At 62.8% G+C, this 15,033-nt stretch overlaps 1 protein-coding gene across 1 annotated transcript in view; it reads right to left on the bottom strand.

Annotated features, from left to right (window-relative positions):
- Nucleotides 1–15,033, bottom strand: part of NUP210 (nucleoporin 210) — an 88,070-nt gene that overhangs the window by 2,217 nt on the left and 70,820 nt on the right. The window contains exons 29-39 of the mRNA XM_043442733.1: nucleotides 14,733–14,824; nucleotides 12,822–12,996; nucleotides 10,879–11,054; nucleotides 8,715–8,935; nucleotides 7,590–7,726; nucleotides 5,436–5,559; nucleotides 4,264–4,410; nucleotides 2,418–2,668; nucleotides 969–1,185; nucleotides 429–524; nucleotides 261–344 (exon numbers count right to left, since the gene is read on the bottom strand). Of these exons, the coding sequence (XP_043298668.1) occupies nucleotides 261–344; nucleotides 429–524; nucleotides 969–1,185; nucleotides 2,418–2,668; nucleotides 4,264–4,410; nucleotides 5,436–5,559; nucleotides 7,590–7,726; nucleotides 8,715–8,935; nucleotides 10,879–11,054; nucleotides 12,822–12,996; nucleotides 14,733–14,824 (1,720 nt within the window). The remainder of the gene's footprint in view (nucleotides 1–260; nucleotides 345–428; nucleotides 525–968; nucleotides 1,186–2,417; nucleotides 2,669–4,263; nucleotides 4,411–5,435; nucleotides 5,560–7,589; nucleotides 7,727–8,714; nucleotides 8,936–10,878; nucleotides 11,055–12,821; nucleotides 12,997–14,732; nucleotides 14,825–15,033) is intronic.

Genomic DNA, 15,033 nt, shown 5'->3' on the forward strand with positions numbered 1-15,033 from the left:
CCGCGCTGGGAGCCCTAGGAAGCGGCGCCAGAGGGCGGGAACCAGCCTCTCTGCCGGTACACCGGCAGACCCAGGGTCCCTGGCCCCAGCCCCTCCATCTTGCCCAGTCTGCCCCGGGGAAAGCTCTCCTTGCCCAGGACCGACGTCCCCCACCAGCACCCGGACCTGCGCCCTGGGGCTCACAACTCACGCCCAGGGCCGGGCCTCATGAGACCCGGGGTCCCCCCACCTCCAGACCGCTCCGCAGGGTGGTTACTCACAGTGGGGGCTGTGCTGAGGGCTGGCTCTCGGGGAGAGGGCTGGCGTGGCGGGGGGCTCCCGGGGCGCGCAGATCGCATGGTAGGCTGAGAGAGACACGAGCGGCTATTAGAGTGGGGGCGGGGAGGGTGGGGCAGACGGACGGGGGGGACACGGCGTGCCCAGCTCACCTATGATCATGACCGCCGTCCCGGCCAACAGGGCGAAGAGCGTGAAGAACATGGCCTGGTAGGAGTCCAGGACGTGCTGGAAGAGCCCGGCGCCATCTGCAGTCCAGGGACACGGTCACCAAAGCGCCCGCAGAGCCCGAGAGCTGTGCCCACGCTCAGCGGGCCAGGGGCTGGGTCAGGGCCCAGTCAGCCCGGGGCCCGCCCCCGGCCGTCTCTGGCTGCTTGAACCCACCTGCCCGAGGCCCAGGACCCTGCCTCCTGGAGCAGGGAGGAGGCTCAGCTTCCAGCCCTTCAGGGGCACGCCCCAGAAGCCAAGGCCGTGCTCAAGCGGTACAAGCTAGCCACATTTTACTAGAGCCCCTCCGGCTGCCTGTGAGTGCAGATGGGGGGCGAGGGGAGCAAAGCCTGCCTGACCGTGGCTCGTTCACTCACTGCGGGGCACGTGTGCTTCTGCTCCTCCCGCCCCCAGACTCCCGGGTGCCGCTCCTGGCTGGACCACGCTGACCGCCCGCCCCCCTGGGGCCCTGTCCCATGACTCACGAGCACCCGGGCCTCGGCGGTCCATCACAAAGGCCACAGTGACTGGGATGGTGACAGCCTGGTTAGTGCTGGGGCTGGAGAAGGTCAGGGCGGTGGACAGAGGCCCCTGGCTGCCGGCCGTGGGGTCCGAGATGCTGACTGTGTAGGTGACGAAGCTCGGCAGCCCCAGAGACTTTTCCTTCACGAAAGCCAGCACGGCCGGGGACCCCGACTTCACCTGGGAGAGATGTCAGGGCTGAGGATGTGAATGCCGGCTCAGTCGTGTCCAACTCTCCACGACCCCGTGGACCGTAGCCTACCAGGCTCCTCTGTCCATAGGATTCTCCAGGCTAGAATACCGGAGTGGGTTGTCATGCCCTCCTCCAGGGGATCTTCCCAACCCAGGGATGGAACCTGCATCTCTTGCATCCTGCATTGGCAGGTGGGCTCACCACTGCACCCTCGGGGGGGGCCCCAGGGCTGAGGGGCGCGCCCCTACTTCTTCCTGACACTCGTGCGGCCCTGGTACCTGGGCACACCCAGCTGACAGGCACATAACCCACGAAGTCAGAGGAGCACGCGGTCTAGGCTGGGTGTTTTTTAAAAGAACAAATCAGTATCACGGAATTCTAATCAACAGCTCCTTTTAAATAATGCTGCACTATGTAAGTGATCCCCAAACTCCGCTTCCCGAGGGGGCGGCCGGAGCTCTGGTCAATGGGCTATCAGATGCCAGCAGCCCAGCCCAGGGCCCAGCAGACCCTCCCTGTCAGCAGCCAATTCATCCCTGTCTCACTCCGGAGCCAAGGCTGCAGAGAGCAGGCCCAGGAGACCCCGCGAGCCCTGCACACGGCGCCCCGGGCTCCTCCCACCCTGCCGGGCCCCGGAACCCCCTTCAGCACCCAGCGTGGCCCAGGCCCAGAGCTGGGGACCTGCTGCCCACAGGTGAGCAGGGTCTGCGACAGGTGAGGGCTCAGAGCTCCTCGCCCTGCTCTCGGCCACCACGCGTCCCGCACTGAGCTCATTCGCGGACACGTGACACGTTTGCTGAGCACGCGCTGCGGGGGACAGGAGCAGCCACGACCCTTCACACCATCATACGGGCCGACAGACAGCACTGGAAAAGACCCTGATGCCCGGAAAGACAGAGGCAGGAGGAGAAGGGGAGACAGAGGAGGAGGTGGCTGGATGGCATCACCGACTCGATGGACAGGAGCCTGGGTAAACTCTGGGAGATGGTGATGGACAGGGAGGCCTGGCCTCTGCAGCCCATGGGGTCACAGAGTCGGACACGACTGAGCGACTGAACAACGAGAGACAGTGACTCTGCTCTGGGAAAAAGAATGGTCGAGAGTGTCTAACTCGGCCCTCATTTCAGAGAGAGGCAGCCCGGGACTTCACGGGGGCAGCTGCTCCTCCCCGCCTCCTGCTCCTTCTGGAGGCCTTGGCTCCCCCCTGCTCACCGCTCACCTCCAGGTGCTCCAGAACCTCCATGGCGCCAAAGACCTTCACCTCGGAGCTGCTGTAGTGGTTGCTCAGAAGGATTTCGGCCTGGTCGGCGTAAAGCCCGGGGCTGAAGGGCACCTCGGCCCCGACCTGCTCCGCAGGGGAGGGGCTGCCCGGGAGGGACGCTGTGACCAGCAGCGCCGTCCTCTTCAGGCTCAGGTGCTTCAGCTGCTGGTCCGTCAGCCGGAGCATCGTCACCGAGCAGACGTACCGGCCTGCGAAGACAGAGACGCCGTTCCCCCAGTGCCTTCCCCACCCAGACAGGGGCGCCGTTCCCCTGGTGCCTCCCCACCCAGGCCCCCAGGGACCGGCCTGCAGAGACAGGGGCGCCGTTCTGCCCGGTCCCCTCCCCACCCAGGCCCTGCCGCCGTTCCTTCTCCCTGGAGGACTCCTGTGCATCCTTTGGAGCCCAGGTGAGGCACGCCCTCCTCCAGGGGCCTCCTGGGAAGTCCCTCTTCAGTGTCCCCGCCCACCCTGGGCCCCCTTTCTGGGCCCAGAGCTCCCGACTGTCCTGGAGTTCTCTGTTCACGGACTCCCCTGGGGCAGGAATACCAGGTCCATCTCTGAATCTTGGGGCCCCACCAGGCTCGCTCAGAGCGGGAGAGAGGGAAGGCTGAACTGACACCACGACCCAACGTTGGCCCCACACCCAGCGGGGCTGACTCCTCTATAGCTGACGCCCCGGGTGCTGCAGGAGGCTCTACGGTGGCCTGGCTGGGACTATTTGGGGTCCGCGCCTGGCCCGCAGCAGGTTCCTGGGCTGAATGAACAGTGCTGAGGGCGCCTGGGGAGGCTCCGTGAGCTGGGGACCAGGGCGCCTGGGATGGGGTCTCCCCCCGTGTTCCTGCCAGCCAGGCGCCTCGAGGCCAGTCCCTTCCTTTCCTCCTCCCCCACCTTCACCAGTGGGGAGCCCCCAGGCGAGCTGGCTTCCTGGCTGACTCTGTGCCCTCAAGTGGGGGTAACATCAACCCCGTGTGGGGCTGTGCTGGCCGATCCACAGGGCCTGGGACAGCCGAGAGCCTACTTGGCGCTGAGCCCCAGCTCGGTCCTGCACGCAGTGTGCCTGCAGGTACGGCCCAGACCCCAGACAGCAGCCGGAGGGACAGACACGGAGTGGGCAGAGGGGGGCCTGGCCTCCGGCTACAGCCAAACTCGCCGGGTGGCGCCGGGCCGCGCGTCCTCAGAGAGAGCCGAGCAACGTGCTGCACGCCCGTCCACGGAGACGCTCACGGCAGCTCTGACTCGAGCTGGGCGCCACGCAGGCTCGTCACGGGGAATGTTCTGAGCTGTCCCGGCTCCCTGTGAGGGCGGCCCTCCTCTCAGGGCCAGCCCGTGGGGCCGGCCGCCAGCTCCCCGGCTCCGGTCAGCAGGTCTGTGGAGCAGCTACACTCCAGAGACGCCCGGGACTCTAAGAGTGAATAAAGGCCCTGCCTCCACGGAGCGAGCCCCACCCTGAGCCTCATCATGCCGGCAGCGCAGGGCACCACCTTCCTTCCCAAGTCTTGAGGGGAGCAGCCTCCAAGCTCTGAGCTGCAAAGAGCAGGAAAGGCCTTGGACCAGGTTTCTCAGCTCAGAAGCACGTCCTCTCCGGGGGTGGAGGCAGCCACTGGGGGAGGCCGGCACCTGGCATAGGAACGCGAACCCTCCCGGAGGTCGCAGTAACCCGGAGGCCAGGACGACCACATCCATCCCCAGGTCAGGCTCCTGACAGGTACGGGGCCTGCCCCGGACAGACGGCCGTTGTGAGCCCGACACAGCGCGGGCACACCCACCGTGCAGCTCCCGTTCCCCTCCAGACCCGCAGGCTCACCCAGGGCGGCGTCAAACTCGGGCTCCGCGGTGAAGACCTCTCGTGCCGGGAAGTCGAAGACGTCCTGCTTGAACTGCAGCTGGCAAGAGAGGAGGGCTTCTGGGCGCAGGGCCGCAATGCCTGCCACCTGGCCGGGGGAGCACTCGCCTGCAGACGGGGGTGGGGGGGGAGTAGGGCAGGCGGTGAGGGGCGCCGCACCCAGGCCCCCGGGGCCCCCACCTCAGCCCTCGCCCGCGGAGCCCAACACAGGACGCCAGAGCAGACCACGCGGGGGCCGGCTGCTCCGAGAACCAGACCCGCACCCACAGCCCTCTTGACCGCAGCTTATAAAGGCTGAGGGAACAGGCCATGTCAGCGCTTGTTCAGAGCCTGCGTCCAGAGAGCGTCCAGAGGCCGGGCAGCTGGGTCTGGCCCGCTCATGCATGTCGTCTGCTCCTGACAGCCGGCGTGTGTGTCTGACTCTGTGACCCCCCGGACGGTAGCCCACCAGGCTCCTCTGTCCATGGGATTCTCCAGGCAAGAATACTGGAGCGGGTTGTCATGCCCTCCTCCAGGGGATCTTTCAGACCCAGGGATTGAACACTCAGGTCCTGCGTCTCCTGCACTGACAGGCGGGTTCTTTACCACTGAGCCACCAGGGGAAATGGCAATTCATCCCTGGACTTCGGTTCCCCATTGGTACCCTGTCCATGGGGCTGCAAGGAACTGGCCACGGCTAAGTGATTAAGCACAGCACAGCACGCGGACGCACTGATTTCTGGCAGTTGCTGTCCAGGGCTGTCGTGGGCAGGGGAGGAGGTTGACTATTCCATGCAGGACTTGGGAGAATTACAGAAATCAGAATGAGTGGTGAGGCCTGCTAGGCCAGCTTTTCAGGGCTGTGTGGTGGCAGGGTGAGGCTTTCTCCAGCTGGGTGCCCAGGGCTGACACTGCGTCGCCGAGCCCAGAAGCGGGCAGTGTCTCAGCACGGCCTTCAGAAACGTCCCTCACTGCCTCTGCCTGCGGAGGACTCGAATTTCTAAAGAGCCGGGAGGAGTGGGCCAGCGGGGGTTAAATGCGCTCCCAAGAGTGGGCGAGGCAAGTCTGGGCAGGAAGGGCACAGAAACCCATCTGAAGGGTCTGCTCCCCGGCCCGGCAGGGCCCCCCAGGCCTCCTAGCCCCTCACTCCCTACCTCTCAGGTTGGAGCTCCGGTCTCCCACGGTGACCATCACTTTGGAGGCCGAGACCTCCTGGAAGCTGCTCTGGACGGGGCGGGCGTACCGGGCCACGATTCTCTGAGGCAGGTTGACCACGATCTGGGGAGGAAGCCGGGGTGGGTCGTTGAGCGCCCAGGATCAGGTACTGCCCTTTCCACGGTCCAGGGGGCAAGACCGAGGCTCCGTGGCCACGTGATTTGCTTGCATGGGGCACAGCTGGGCTAGACCCCAGCCTGGGTGGACGCCCCCTCAGAGCCAGCTGCCTCTCCCAGCACGGGGCAGGGTCAACATCAGGCCTGAAATCACGCGGCTGTCGGGGGTGGACCGGGGACTCTGGCTCCCGACAGCTACGACCGCTTCTCCGTACGTCAGCTCGGTTAATTAATCTTTCAGCGAAGAGAGAAGGACCTAGTTTACTTCAGTGCCATTTATTCAAGATGAACCAGCCTGACCAAACTGCAGGCTCACACGGGCATTTTGAGGGGTGGTCTTTCTCCACTCACCCCTCCCCTGCAACACCTCCGCCCCTGCCCTGGGGAGAGGCCCCAGGCCAGGCTCCACTTGGCTGCTGCTCCGGGAGGCCCTGTGTGGTCCCGCCGCCTCTAGGGCTGCAGACCCCCCACGCCCCCACCCTTTGCCGTCTCCAGCGTTCAGCCCTGGAGCTCCTGACACAGCCGCCCAGCTGTGTGGGCCCCAGCCCGGCCTGGAGGAGCCACAACCACCTCAAACCCCCGTCACCCGCCCCCAGCTCCGCCCTGCCTCCCTGCTCCCCTCTCTGCTCCCCTCCTGTCGCCCAGGCCAGACCTGGACACTCACTCCCAAGGCTTCCTCCTCCCGAATGGTCACTGAGCTCCGATGATCCTCCCTCCTGAGCGTCTCCAAACCCTCAGTCTGCCTCACCCACGGGCGCCAGGCCTCACTGCCCCCTCCCTCGGGCTCCTGGACTCAGCCGGGCACCCGGCAATCTTTCCAAATGCACCTCTGATCAACATCACTCTTGGCCTTAAAAAAAATTCTCTGATGAATCCCTGCTGCATCTGGCCTAAGTTACAACGTCCTCACCCCGAACAGCAGCAGCTCATATCCATGAAGCACGGGTGATGCGCCAAGTATCATCCTAAGGGCTTCACACCCGTGAACGACTCATTCATTTCACACAACAACGTCAGCCCCATTTTGCCAGCAAGAAAACTGAGGCACAGAGAGCCCAAGGTCACATCGCCTCTCCATGACCAGCTGGGATTTGAACCCACACAGCCTGGCCCCCGAGCCATCACACCTAACCACGCTAGGAGGGACCTGGAATTGAATGCATGTTGTGATGGACAGGGGGGCCTGGCATGCTGCAGTCCATGGGGTCACAAAAACGACTGAGCGACTGAACTAAACTGTGATCCGATTGCAAAGCAGCCTCCGCTGCTCCACACCCTGAGTTCCAGCCCCAGAGCTGGCTCTCAAAGCCTGCCTGCGTTTGCCGGGTGGCGCCCTGCTCTGCCAGCCCCCCTCTCCCAAGCCTGTCCAGCTGCCCTCCCGGGCTTCTCGGGGTGGGAGGCACCGCTCCGTCGGTCACACGGTGCCTCTGTCTGCGCTAACTCGCCCCAGCAGCAGTGCTGAACACGCCCGCTATTAGGTGACACTGCTGGGTTCCACGGAGCACACGCTGCTCGGAAAATGAGACGTGTGGAACGCAGCCAGACTCCGCTCATTGATTCATTCTCGGCTGGAGATAGACAGGAGAGAAAGCGGTCTTGTTCGCCTCCACAGAGACTTGAAAGGTGACTCGCTGGGGGAGGCTAGCTTTGCCGGTGACGCCAAATCGCTGCACGGGGCCGCCCACGGCCGCCACACCCCAGGGGATGCCCACGCGGACAGTCCTGCCCATGGGGCTCCATGGAGGTGACGTGGGCGCAGGGATGCCCCCAAGAGCCCGCCTCTGTCCTCCCACCGCTGTAGACCGGGGGGCCGGTGGCCTGCGAGGAGGGGCCTGCCCGCCCCCCCCACCAGGCTCATGACCCCCAGCCAACTGCCTCACGGGGCACTGGAGCTTCTTACATGGAGAAGAGAAGCAGTCAGCAGGCAAGCCGAGCTTTCCACCCCCAGGGGGTCAAACACATGTGCCCGAAGCCCACCTCCTTATAGGTCCTCAGGTGCCCGGCGACCTCATAGTAGACGGTCACGGAGCCTGCCTGCCGGGCGAGGGCCACGCCTGTCTTGGGGTCGACGTGGAGGACGCTGCTGGCTGACGAACTCCAGGTCCCGGCGACTCCTGGGAGGGGAAACTGCGCGTGACTGTCTTTCCCACGCCTCACACTCCAGCTGTTCCCATCTTACCTGGGTCCCCGGGCAGCGTCCCTGCTGCCCCAAGCCCCCCGCTCCTCCCCTGGCTCCTGGCCACGGCCACCTGCTCCCTGAGTGGCCAGGGCCCCTGCCCAATGCCTCCGCCCGGAAACTTCACGGTCATATCCCATTCTGGGGTGACCCGGGCGCTGGTCCTCCAGGGCCGGCTCGCTGCGTGCCAGCCCCAGCATCGCCCCCACTCAGCCACCCTGCTATGCAGTCCTTTTTACACAAACAAGCCAGGTGGCAGACTCTGCGCTGTCACTAGACGGCGGTCCTTAGTGAAAAGCCAACCTTGTTATATAATAAACACGAGGAGAACATTCAACAACCACCTTCTATTTGTGGCAAATAATATTTGCTTTTCTTTACAGGCAGTGTGTAACTTCATTTTAAAATGAGTTTGTTGTTATCGTTGCTTAGTCGCAACTAAAGTCCTATCGACTCTTTTGCAAGCCCCTGGCCCGTAGCCCGCCAGGCTCCTCTGTCCATGGGATTCTCCAAGCAAGAACGCTGGAGTGGGCGGCCATGCCCTCCTCCAGGGGACCTTCCCCACCCAGGGATGGAACCCACGTCTCTGCATTGCAGGCTGATTCTTTACCCTCTGAGCCACCAGGTCCCTGTAAAAGGCCAGACAGTAAGTACTTGGGCTGGACATGCCTGACTGTCTCTGATGCTGCCACTCAGCACGCAGATGAGAGCGGCCACTGACACGGGGAGCTGGCGGGTGTGGCCGAGCACCAGTTACAGCCCAGTGCAGAGAGAGGCTGCTGGCTGGCCCCGGTCGGGATAGCGGTTTTCTGATGCCCGCTCCAGAACCTCACCAAGCTCCACGTGCACACCGGCCCCGGGGGCCAGAGCAGCCCTTCCCACCTCCCAACCCAAGACACGCCTCCCTCGGCCGGACCCCCTTGTACCTTCCGGGCCGACCAGAACCGTGGCCAGACAGAGGACGTCCCCCACCACCACCGCCCCGGACAGGTCGGGGGAGATGGCCTGCAGGACGGGCAGCGGGACGAAGTCGGAGAGGCCGCCGTGCGCCGCGTCCCACGCCCTGAGCAGCGTCAGGCCCACGCTGACCGTGCGGATCACGCAGGTGTTGTTGGCGACGCCCTTCCCGATCTGCACGAACTCGTCCCTGCAGCACGGGAGACGTGGCTCTCAGTCTCGGGAGTGGCCCCAGCTCCCAGGGAGGGCCCCGGCTGGGCCCCCACGCCTGCCCACTGCGCCCTGATGCCGCCTGGCTCAGGTTCACGGAGCAGCTGTTCTAGGTGAGGGGGCTGCAGGCTATACCAGCCGGACTCCCCCACCATCCACGGCCCAGACAGGACAGCCAGCTTCAGCACCCCCATGTCCCATGGGGAGGCCGAGGCCCAGAGCAGGTGATGAAGCTGTGCTCCCAGCCCGCCCGAGCAGGGAACCTGGACACTCTGGGGGCACGGGCAGCCCTCAATCGGGTAACTGGGACAAGGGCATCGCCCCTGCCCACCTGCTTTCTCCTCTGCTGAGTGGGGCTGACCATGTACCCACATCACAGGCTTGATGCGAGCAGCAAACCCGGTCAGCAGCTGGAAAGAGCTAAGGTCAGCCCAGGCGTGCGGGCACACGTGGGCAATCGGGGAACGACAGCCCCTGCGAGCTGGGAGGGACGGGTGGGCTGAGCAAGTGGAGGGTCAGGGCCCCTGCTCCATGGCCTCCCTCCCCGCGCGCCCGCCGCCCAAGCCCTGACCGCTCTCGTGGAGACGGATGTCCCAGCCACGGAAGGGCCCATGTGACTTCTGGACGAGGGGCGGCCTGTGCCCCAGACCTGCAGACGCCCTGCTGTGTGCATGGAGCACCCTGCAGGCCAGAGGCCCTCGTGACCACAGCCTCAGCTGGTGGCCCGGGGGACGAGGCCACTTTCCCACACGGCAGGTGTAGACACGGCAGCCTGGAGGGGTGACCTGTCCATCCAGGCTCACGGGGCCCAGAGAGGGCAGAGCCGGACTGGACCCAGGCCTGACTCCAGACCCCACTTTCCCAGGGCCTGGCCCCGGGTGTGCTAGCGCGGGGCACACGTCTGCTCCAGGGCCCGCGGGCTGCAGTGGTCACCAGCTCCTGCTCACGACCTGCTGTGGCTGGAGAGGAGGCTCTGGAGCCCTGCTGCCTCCTTCCGGGTCTGAGGCCCCTCTCAACTCCTCCTGGCTTGGCCTACATCCCTTGGGACGGTGGTCCTCAGCCCTGACAATCACCCGAAGGCCTTGTTCCACCAGGTGCCCTGAGAGCATGCATTAATGGCTCCCAGGCAGTGTGATGCTGCCGTGTGGGGACCACACTTTGAAAACTGCTGCTCCAGTGGGCTCACAGGCCGGCAGGCCTAGCCTGGGGCCACGGCTCTCTTTCCTGGAGACCACTCCCCTCTCCCTCATATTCGGCCTGAGGCTGCAGTTCTAGTCCCAAAGTGTCAGCAGAAAAGAACTACCCTTGCAGCGCACATGGGACCTGGTATTCAAACCCTACTCTCTGGCTGTGTGGCCTGAGACAAGTGGCTTGACCTCTCTGGGCCTCTACAAACGGGCATCACTGAAGAGTCAGCGAGATGGCACGTAGGCGGGCCTGCACACAGCAGGTCAGTGACCGCCGGACTCCGTCCTCACCGACACCTGAGCGTTGGAAGGCTTGTGCCTTCTCCGATCGGCTTTTGTAGAGAAAGCAGCGAGCGCCGCACTCCAGACTGCAGGGCCAGGGTTGTCTGCGCCTCCAGCTTCCACGAAATCTTAGTGCAAACCTCCAGCCACAAGCCCCGACCTCTGGGTTCTGCTTCTTGGGCATTAGGGGACGTCCCTGCCGAATGACTTTCTGTCTCATGATAATCAAGACTCTCGGCAGTGGCCCCTCAGTCCTGCTGCCTGGCCGAGCCCAGTGCTTCTCCTGGGGTCCTGAGAGTGGGGCGAACTCCCTGCTCTTGGGAACCATGAGTGATGAACTCATCCTTCAGCAGCGCTGGCCTCTCTGCAGGGTTATCAGTCATCTGTGTGAGTCAGATCTGGATCTGATGGAGATGTGACTCCGCGTGGGGAACGCGGGGGGCCCACTGCCTACCTGTTAGTTGCAAAGTTGAGGATGGAGTTGTGAGCGTGGAAGACATCTCCGGAGTTGTCGTGGAAGTGGACGGTGAAGGTCACAGTCACTCCCAGGGGCAGGGCCGCCAGAGCCTCCTTGTTCCGGGTGTGCAAGGCGGGGCTCATGGAGATCCTCAGGTAGGAAACAGGGGACACCTGGGGATGGCAAGCAGGTGCGGTGACAACTGTGCCAGGGACGCCTCCCCAGAGAGCCCGCTCCCGAGGACGGGTGCCCGCTCCAGCTGCTCCCGGCTCAGGACGCCTGGGGGCTAGACCGACTTGGGGTCATGGAGAGAGTGTCCCAGCCCAGATGCTGGCCCTCCTCCTCCCCGCGGTGGCTGGCCTCATTCCGAGGAAATCTAACCCACAAGAGTCAGAGTCCATGACTGTGAAAAATTAGATCATTATTCATGTTGCAAAAATATCCCCTGGGCCTTGAATGCTGGGCCACGTCGGAGGACCTGGCTCTCCAGGCATTTAAAGTAGAAGCAATGTCTGCTCGGACGGCGGTGGTATCTGGGGGACACTGCCTGCTGCAGAGGTGCCTAGAGGTGCTCCAGGGAAAGGGGGGATGGGAAAGGAAGGGATGATGGCTTTCGGGAGCCCGGGAACCCAAGCTCCTTAGAGAGCCGCCTTGGTTCTCTGTCTCCAGTAAAATCCATCGTGGCCAAAAAGCCAGCCCCTCAAAGCCCCTGTTTCCAGGGATGGGCGCACAGTTGGCACTCAATGCCATCTGGTGACACGGGACAAGTCGGCAGTCACTTTCGCTTACTCAGAAACTAGGGTTGAGGGTTCCCTGCCAGATGCCCATCTTGAAACAAAAAGATACTAATAAGGAAAGAGGCCCAGGACCCAAGCAGAGTCTAAATATTAATATTCAAGAGGACATGTATTTGCTCTGTCAGCGAGGATTACATTGTGGTTGTGATGAGATGTGCAGAGAAAATTCCGTTCAGGATAAACCCTGGGACCCGATCCGGGGGACGCCCAGGAAAACATTCCTGTCTTAGGGAGCACAGAGCGGCAGGGGGCACGGGCATGCTGGGTGTGGGGGGCACCAGCGGGCACCAACCCGGGCTGGAGCCCAGAGCCTGACTCCCAGCCACCGGGCAGCGCTCGGCGGCTCGAGGGCCTCGCCTGTGAGACGGGCCTCCTCACCCTCCCAGAGCTGTCTGTCACCAGTGCTTTCTGGGTCAGCACACAGCACACGCTGAGTTCATCGTGCTCAGGTGTCTGCTGACCCAGGCCCCGCTGGCCGGTCAGGACACGGGGCTACCAGTCCCGCAAGGCTCGGACGGCTCTGGGCCACAGTCACTCAGCCAGGGAAGGAGCTCACTGCCACCAACCATTTCCAAGGACCTTTGCTCTGACACCCAGGAGATGCTGCAGCTTCTCACCTGTTGTTGTTCAGTTGCTCAGTCGTGGCTGACTCTCTGCAACCCCACGGACTGCAGCACGCCGTGCTTCCCTGCCCTTCACCATCTCCCAGAGCTTGCTCAAACTCATGTCCATTGAGTCGTGATGCCATCCAACCACCTCAACCTCTTGCGTCCCCTTCTCTTCCCACCCTCAATCTCTCCCAGCACCAGGGTCTTTTCCAGTGAGTCAGCTCTTTGCATCATGTGGCCAGAGTATTGGAGCTTCAGCGTCAGTCCTTCCAATGAGTATTCAGGGCTGATCTCCTGTAGGATTGACTGGTTGGATCTCCTTTCAGTCCAAGAGACTCTCAAGAGTCTTCTCCAACACCACAGTTCAAAAGCATCAGTTCTTTGGTGCTCAGCTTTCTTTATAGTCTCACCTAGGACCTTTAATAGTTTCTTACAATTTCTTGGCTAGAAGGTGAGTATATTTACTTGCACACCTCAAAGGGAATACAGTACTTCTGCTTTTATTATTCCAAAACGGAGGCAGACGAGATCCTACCTTGACAGCAACAATGACGGTCTGGTTGGCCCCGAAAGCTTCCTGGGCAGTCACTTCGACCATGGACGTCCCGATCACGGACCCTGATGCCAGGAAGCCCTTCTCGTCCACATGCACGACAGGAACCTTCTCCGGCCCATCCAGGACGCGGTAGCTCAGAGAGGCGGCGCCATCCCTTGGGAAAACAAAACACACTCATGCTCGCCTTCAACAGCAGTAAGATGGTCAGGGAGAGGGGCCTGGGGTTCAGGAGTCCTGCTGCTCACAGGAGAAAAAAAAAGCACAGTTCTGGTGTCACCATGCACCAGGTCCCCACGCACAGCCTGCTGCGGCTCACTGGCCACCGATGGGAAACCTCATTTGGAAAACCAAGGGTTCCCAGTAGAGTAGCACCCTCCGTGGCCAGTCTGCGGGAAGGGTGTGGGAGCTGAGGGTCTCATGAGCTGCACGGACGCTTGCAGTCAAGAGAGCCTCCCACGTAAAGGCTTCCCTGGTGGCTCAGTGGATAAAAATCTCCCTGCCAGGGCAGGGCACACGGGCTCTATCCTGGTCTGCGGAGATTCCACGTGCATGGACCAGCTAAGCTCATACACCACGACTACTGAGCTTGCGCCCTACAGCCTGTGAGCCGCAACTGCTGAAGCCGAGAGCCTGCGCTCTGCGATAAGGGACGCCACTGACATGAGAAGCCCGCGTCTCTGAGCCGGATGGCGCCCAAAGGCAGTCCCAACGGCCCACCAGCAACTGTGCGTCTTCAGACACACCAGTCCCCTCTCCCAGCCTCAGCTTGCTCAGCTATGAAACGGGAGTGAGGGCCCGGCCCTGTCCTATTTCCAAAGGCCAATAACCGGATAAAAACTGGTCACTGCTATAATAAGAATGCGGTGCGGGAAACTACCAATAATGTGCACCAGAGAGAAGGCAAATGACGCGGGCTCCTTTGCTCTTTTACATATTCATGATGTTACAAGGAAAGGAAGGAAGGAAAAGCTCCCAGGCCCGCCCCCCGGCACCCTCTGTGCCGCAGCCCCACAAATCCTCCGCAGACGACTCCTTAAGCAAATGTCACCACTTCTGCCTCATATTCCTGTTCCCTCCGCCGACGCCCTCCTCTTAACCTGCAGGACTCCTACACATCCCCTGAGACCCGACTCCTGTCTGTCCACGGGGGCCGTGCCTCCCCAGAATCCTGGCACGGAAGGCGCTCCTTTGGGCTGTGGCTTCGGACCATTACAACCCATCTCACATGACACTCCCCTCTCCCCCACCAGATTCCTCTAGGGCAACGCTGTCCTCCGTCTTGGATCCAGAGTCCAGCCCAGAGCCGGGCGCTGACACTTCTGGCTGTGTGCCCACCGTGTGTGTGTGTGTGTGTGTGTGTGTGTGTGTGTGTGTGTGGTGTGTTTCTCCAATGTCCTTGCAGTTCCCGACTTTGCAACTGCAGTTCACACACGAGGCATCGCTACCCAAAGCACCGCCTTAGAACACAGGGCAGGGGTCTGGTGTGCCCACAGGCTTCAGAACCCACTGCTCAGCATTCACGGCATCTCCACTACCCAGGAAGGGCCGAGATCTGCATTTTTCACATGCCCCACCCACCAGCTGATGCCCCAATTCCCAGACCACATTGAGTGGCAAGTCTTAAAGACAGGGCATTCGAGAGACTGAACCCCTCCAAGCTGGCACTTGCCCCCCTTTGAAGAAGCGGGTTTGTATAGAAAGTGTGAGAAGTTCTGGGCCGCAGGGAGGAGGAGAAGGGCCCACGGGGAGATGCTGCAGACGAGCAGGGGTCGTCCCCGTGGCCGGGAGGAGGAGGGGGATGGCAGGGCACTGCGGCTGGCCCTCGGCACGCATGGCTCCTGCTGGCTTTGACAAACGAGCCTCGGACGGAAGCCGTGCTGAGTCACGTACCTGTTTGTCTGGAGCTTGATGAATGAGTTTGGTGACATGAGCACGTGTTCCGCTTCTATTTCAGGGCTCAGCAGCCGCAGCTTTTCAAACACCTGGGGGAGAAGGACAGTTCCGTTCTCCTGTGATCCCCAGAAGCACGTGCAGGGTCGGCGTGCCTCCCGTGGGCCGAGAGACCCTGGGGCCAGCGCTGCCAGGAGCTGAGGGGTGGGCAGCGAGCACCGAGCGTGAAGAGCCCGAGGGCGTGCTGGGCAGGGGCAGCAGGCACGGACGGTGGGGAGGCCCCCGGGGCTCTTCACGGGGT

The sequence above is a fragment of the Cervus canadensis genome, chromosome 22 (genome assembly GCF_019320065.1).
Source record: "Cervus canadensis isolate Bull #8, Minnesota chromosome 22, ASM1932006v1, whole genome shotgun sequence".
Lineage (NCBI taxonomy): Eukaryota > Metazoa > Chordata > Mammalia > Artiodactyla > Cervidae > Cervus > Cervus canadensis.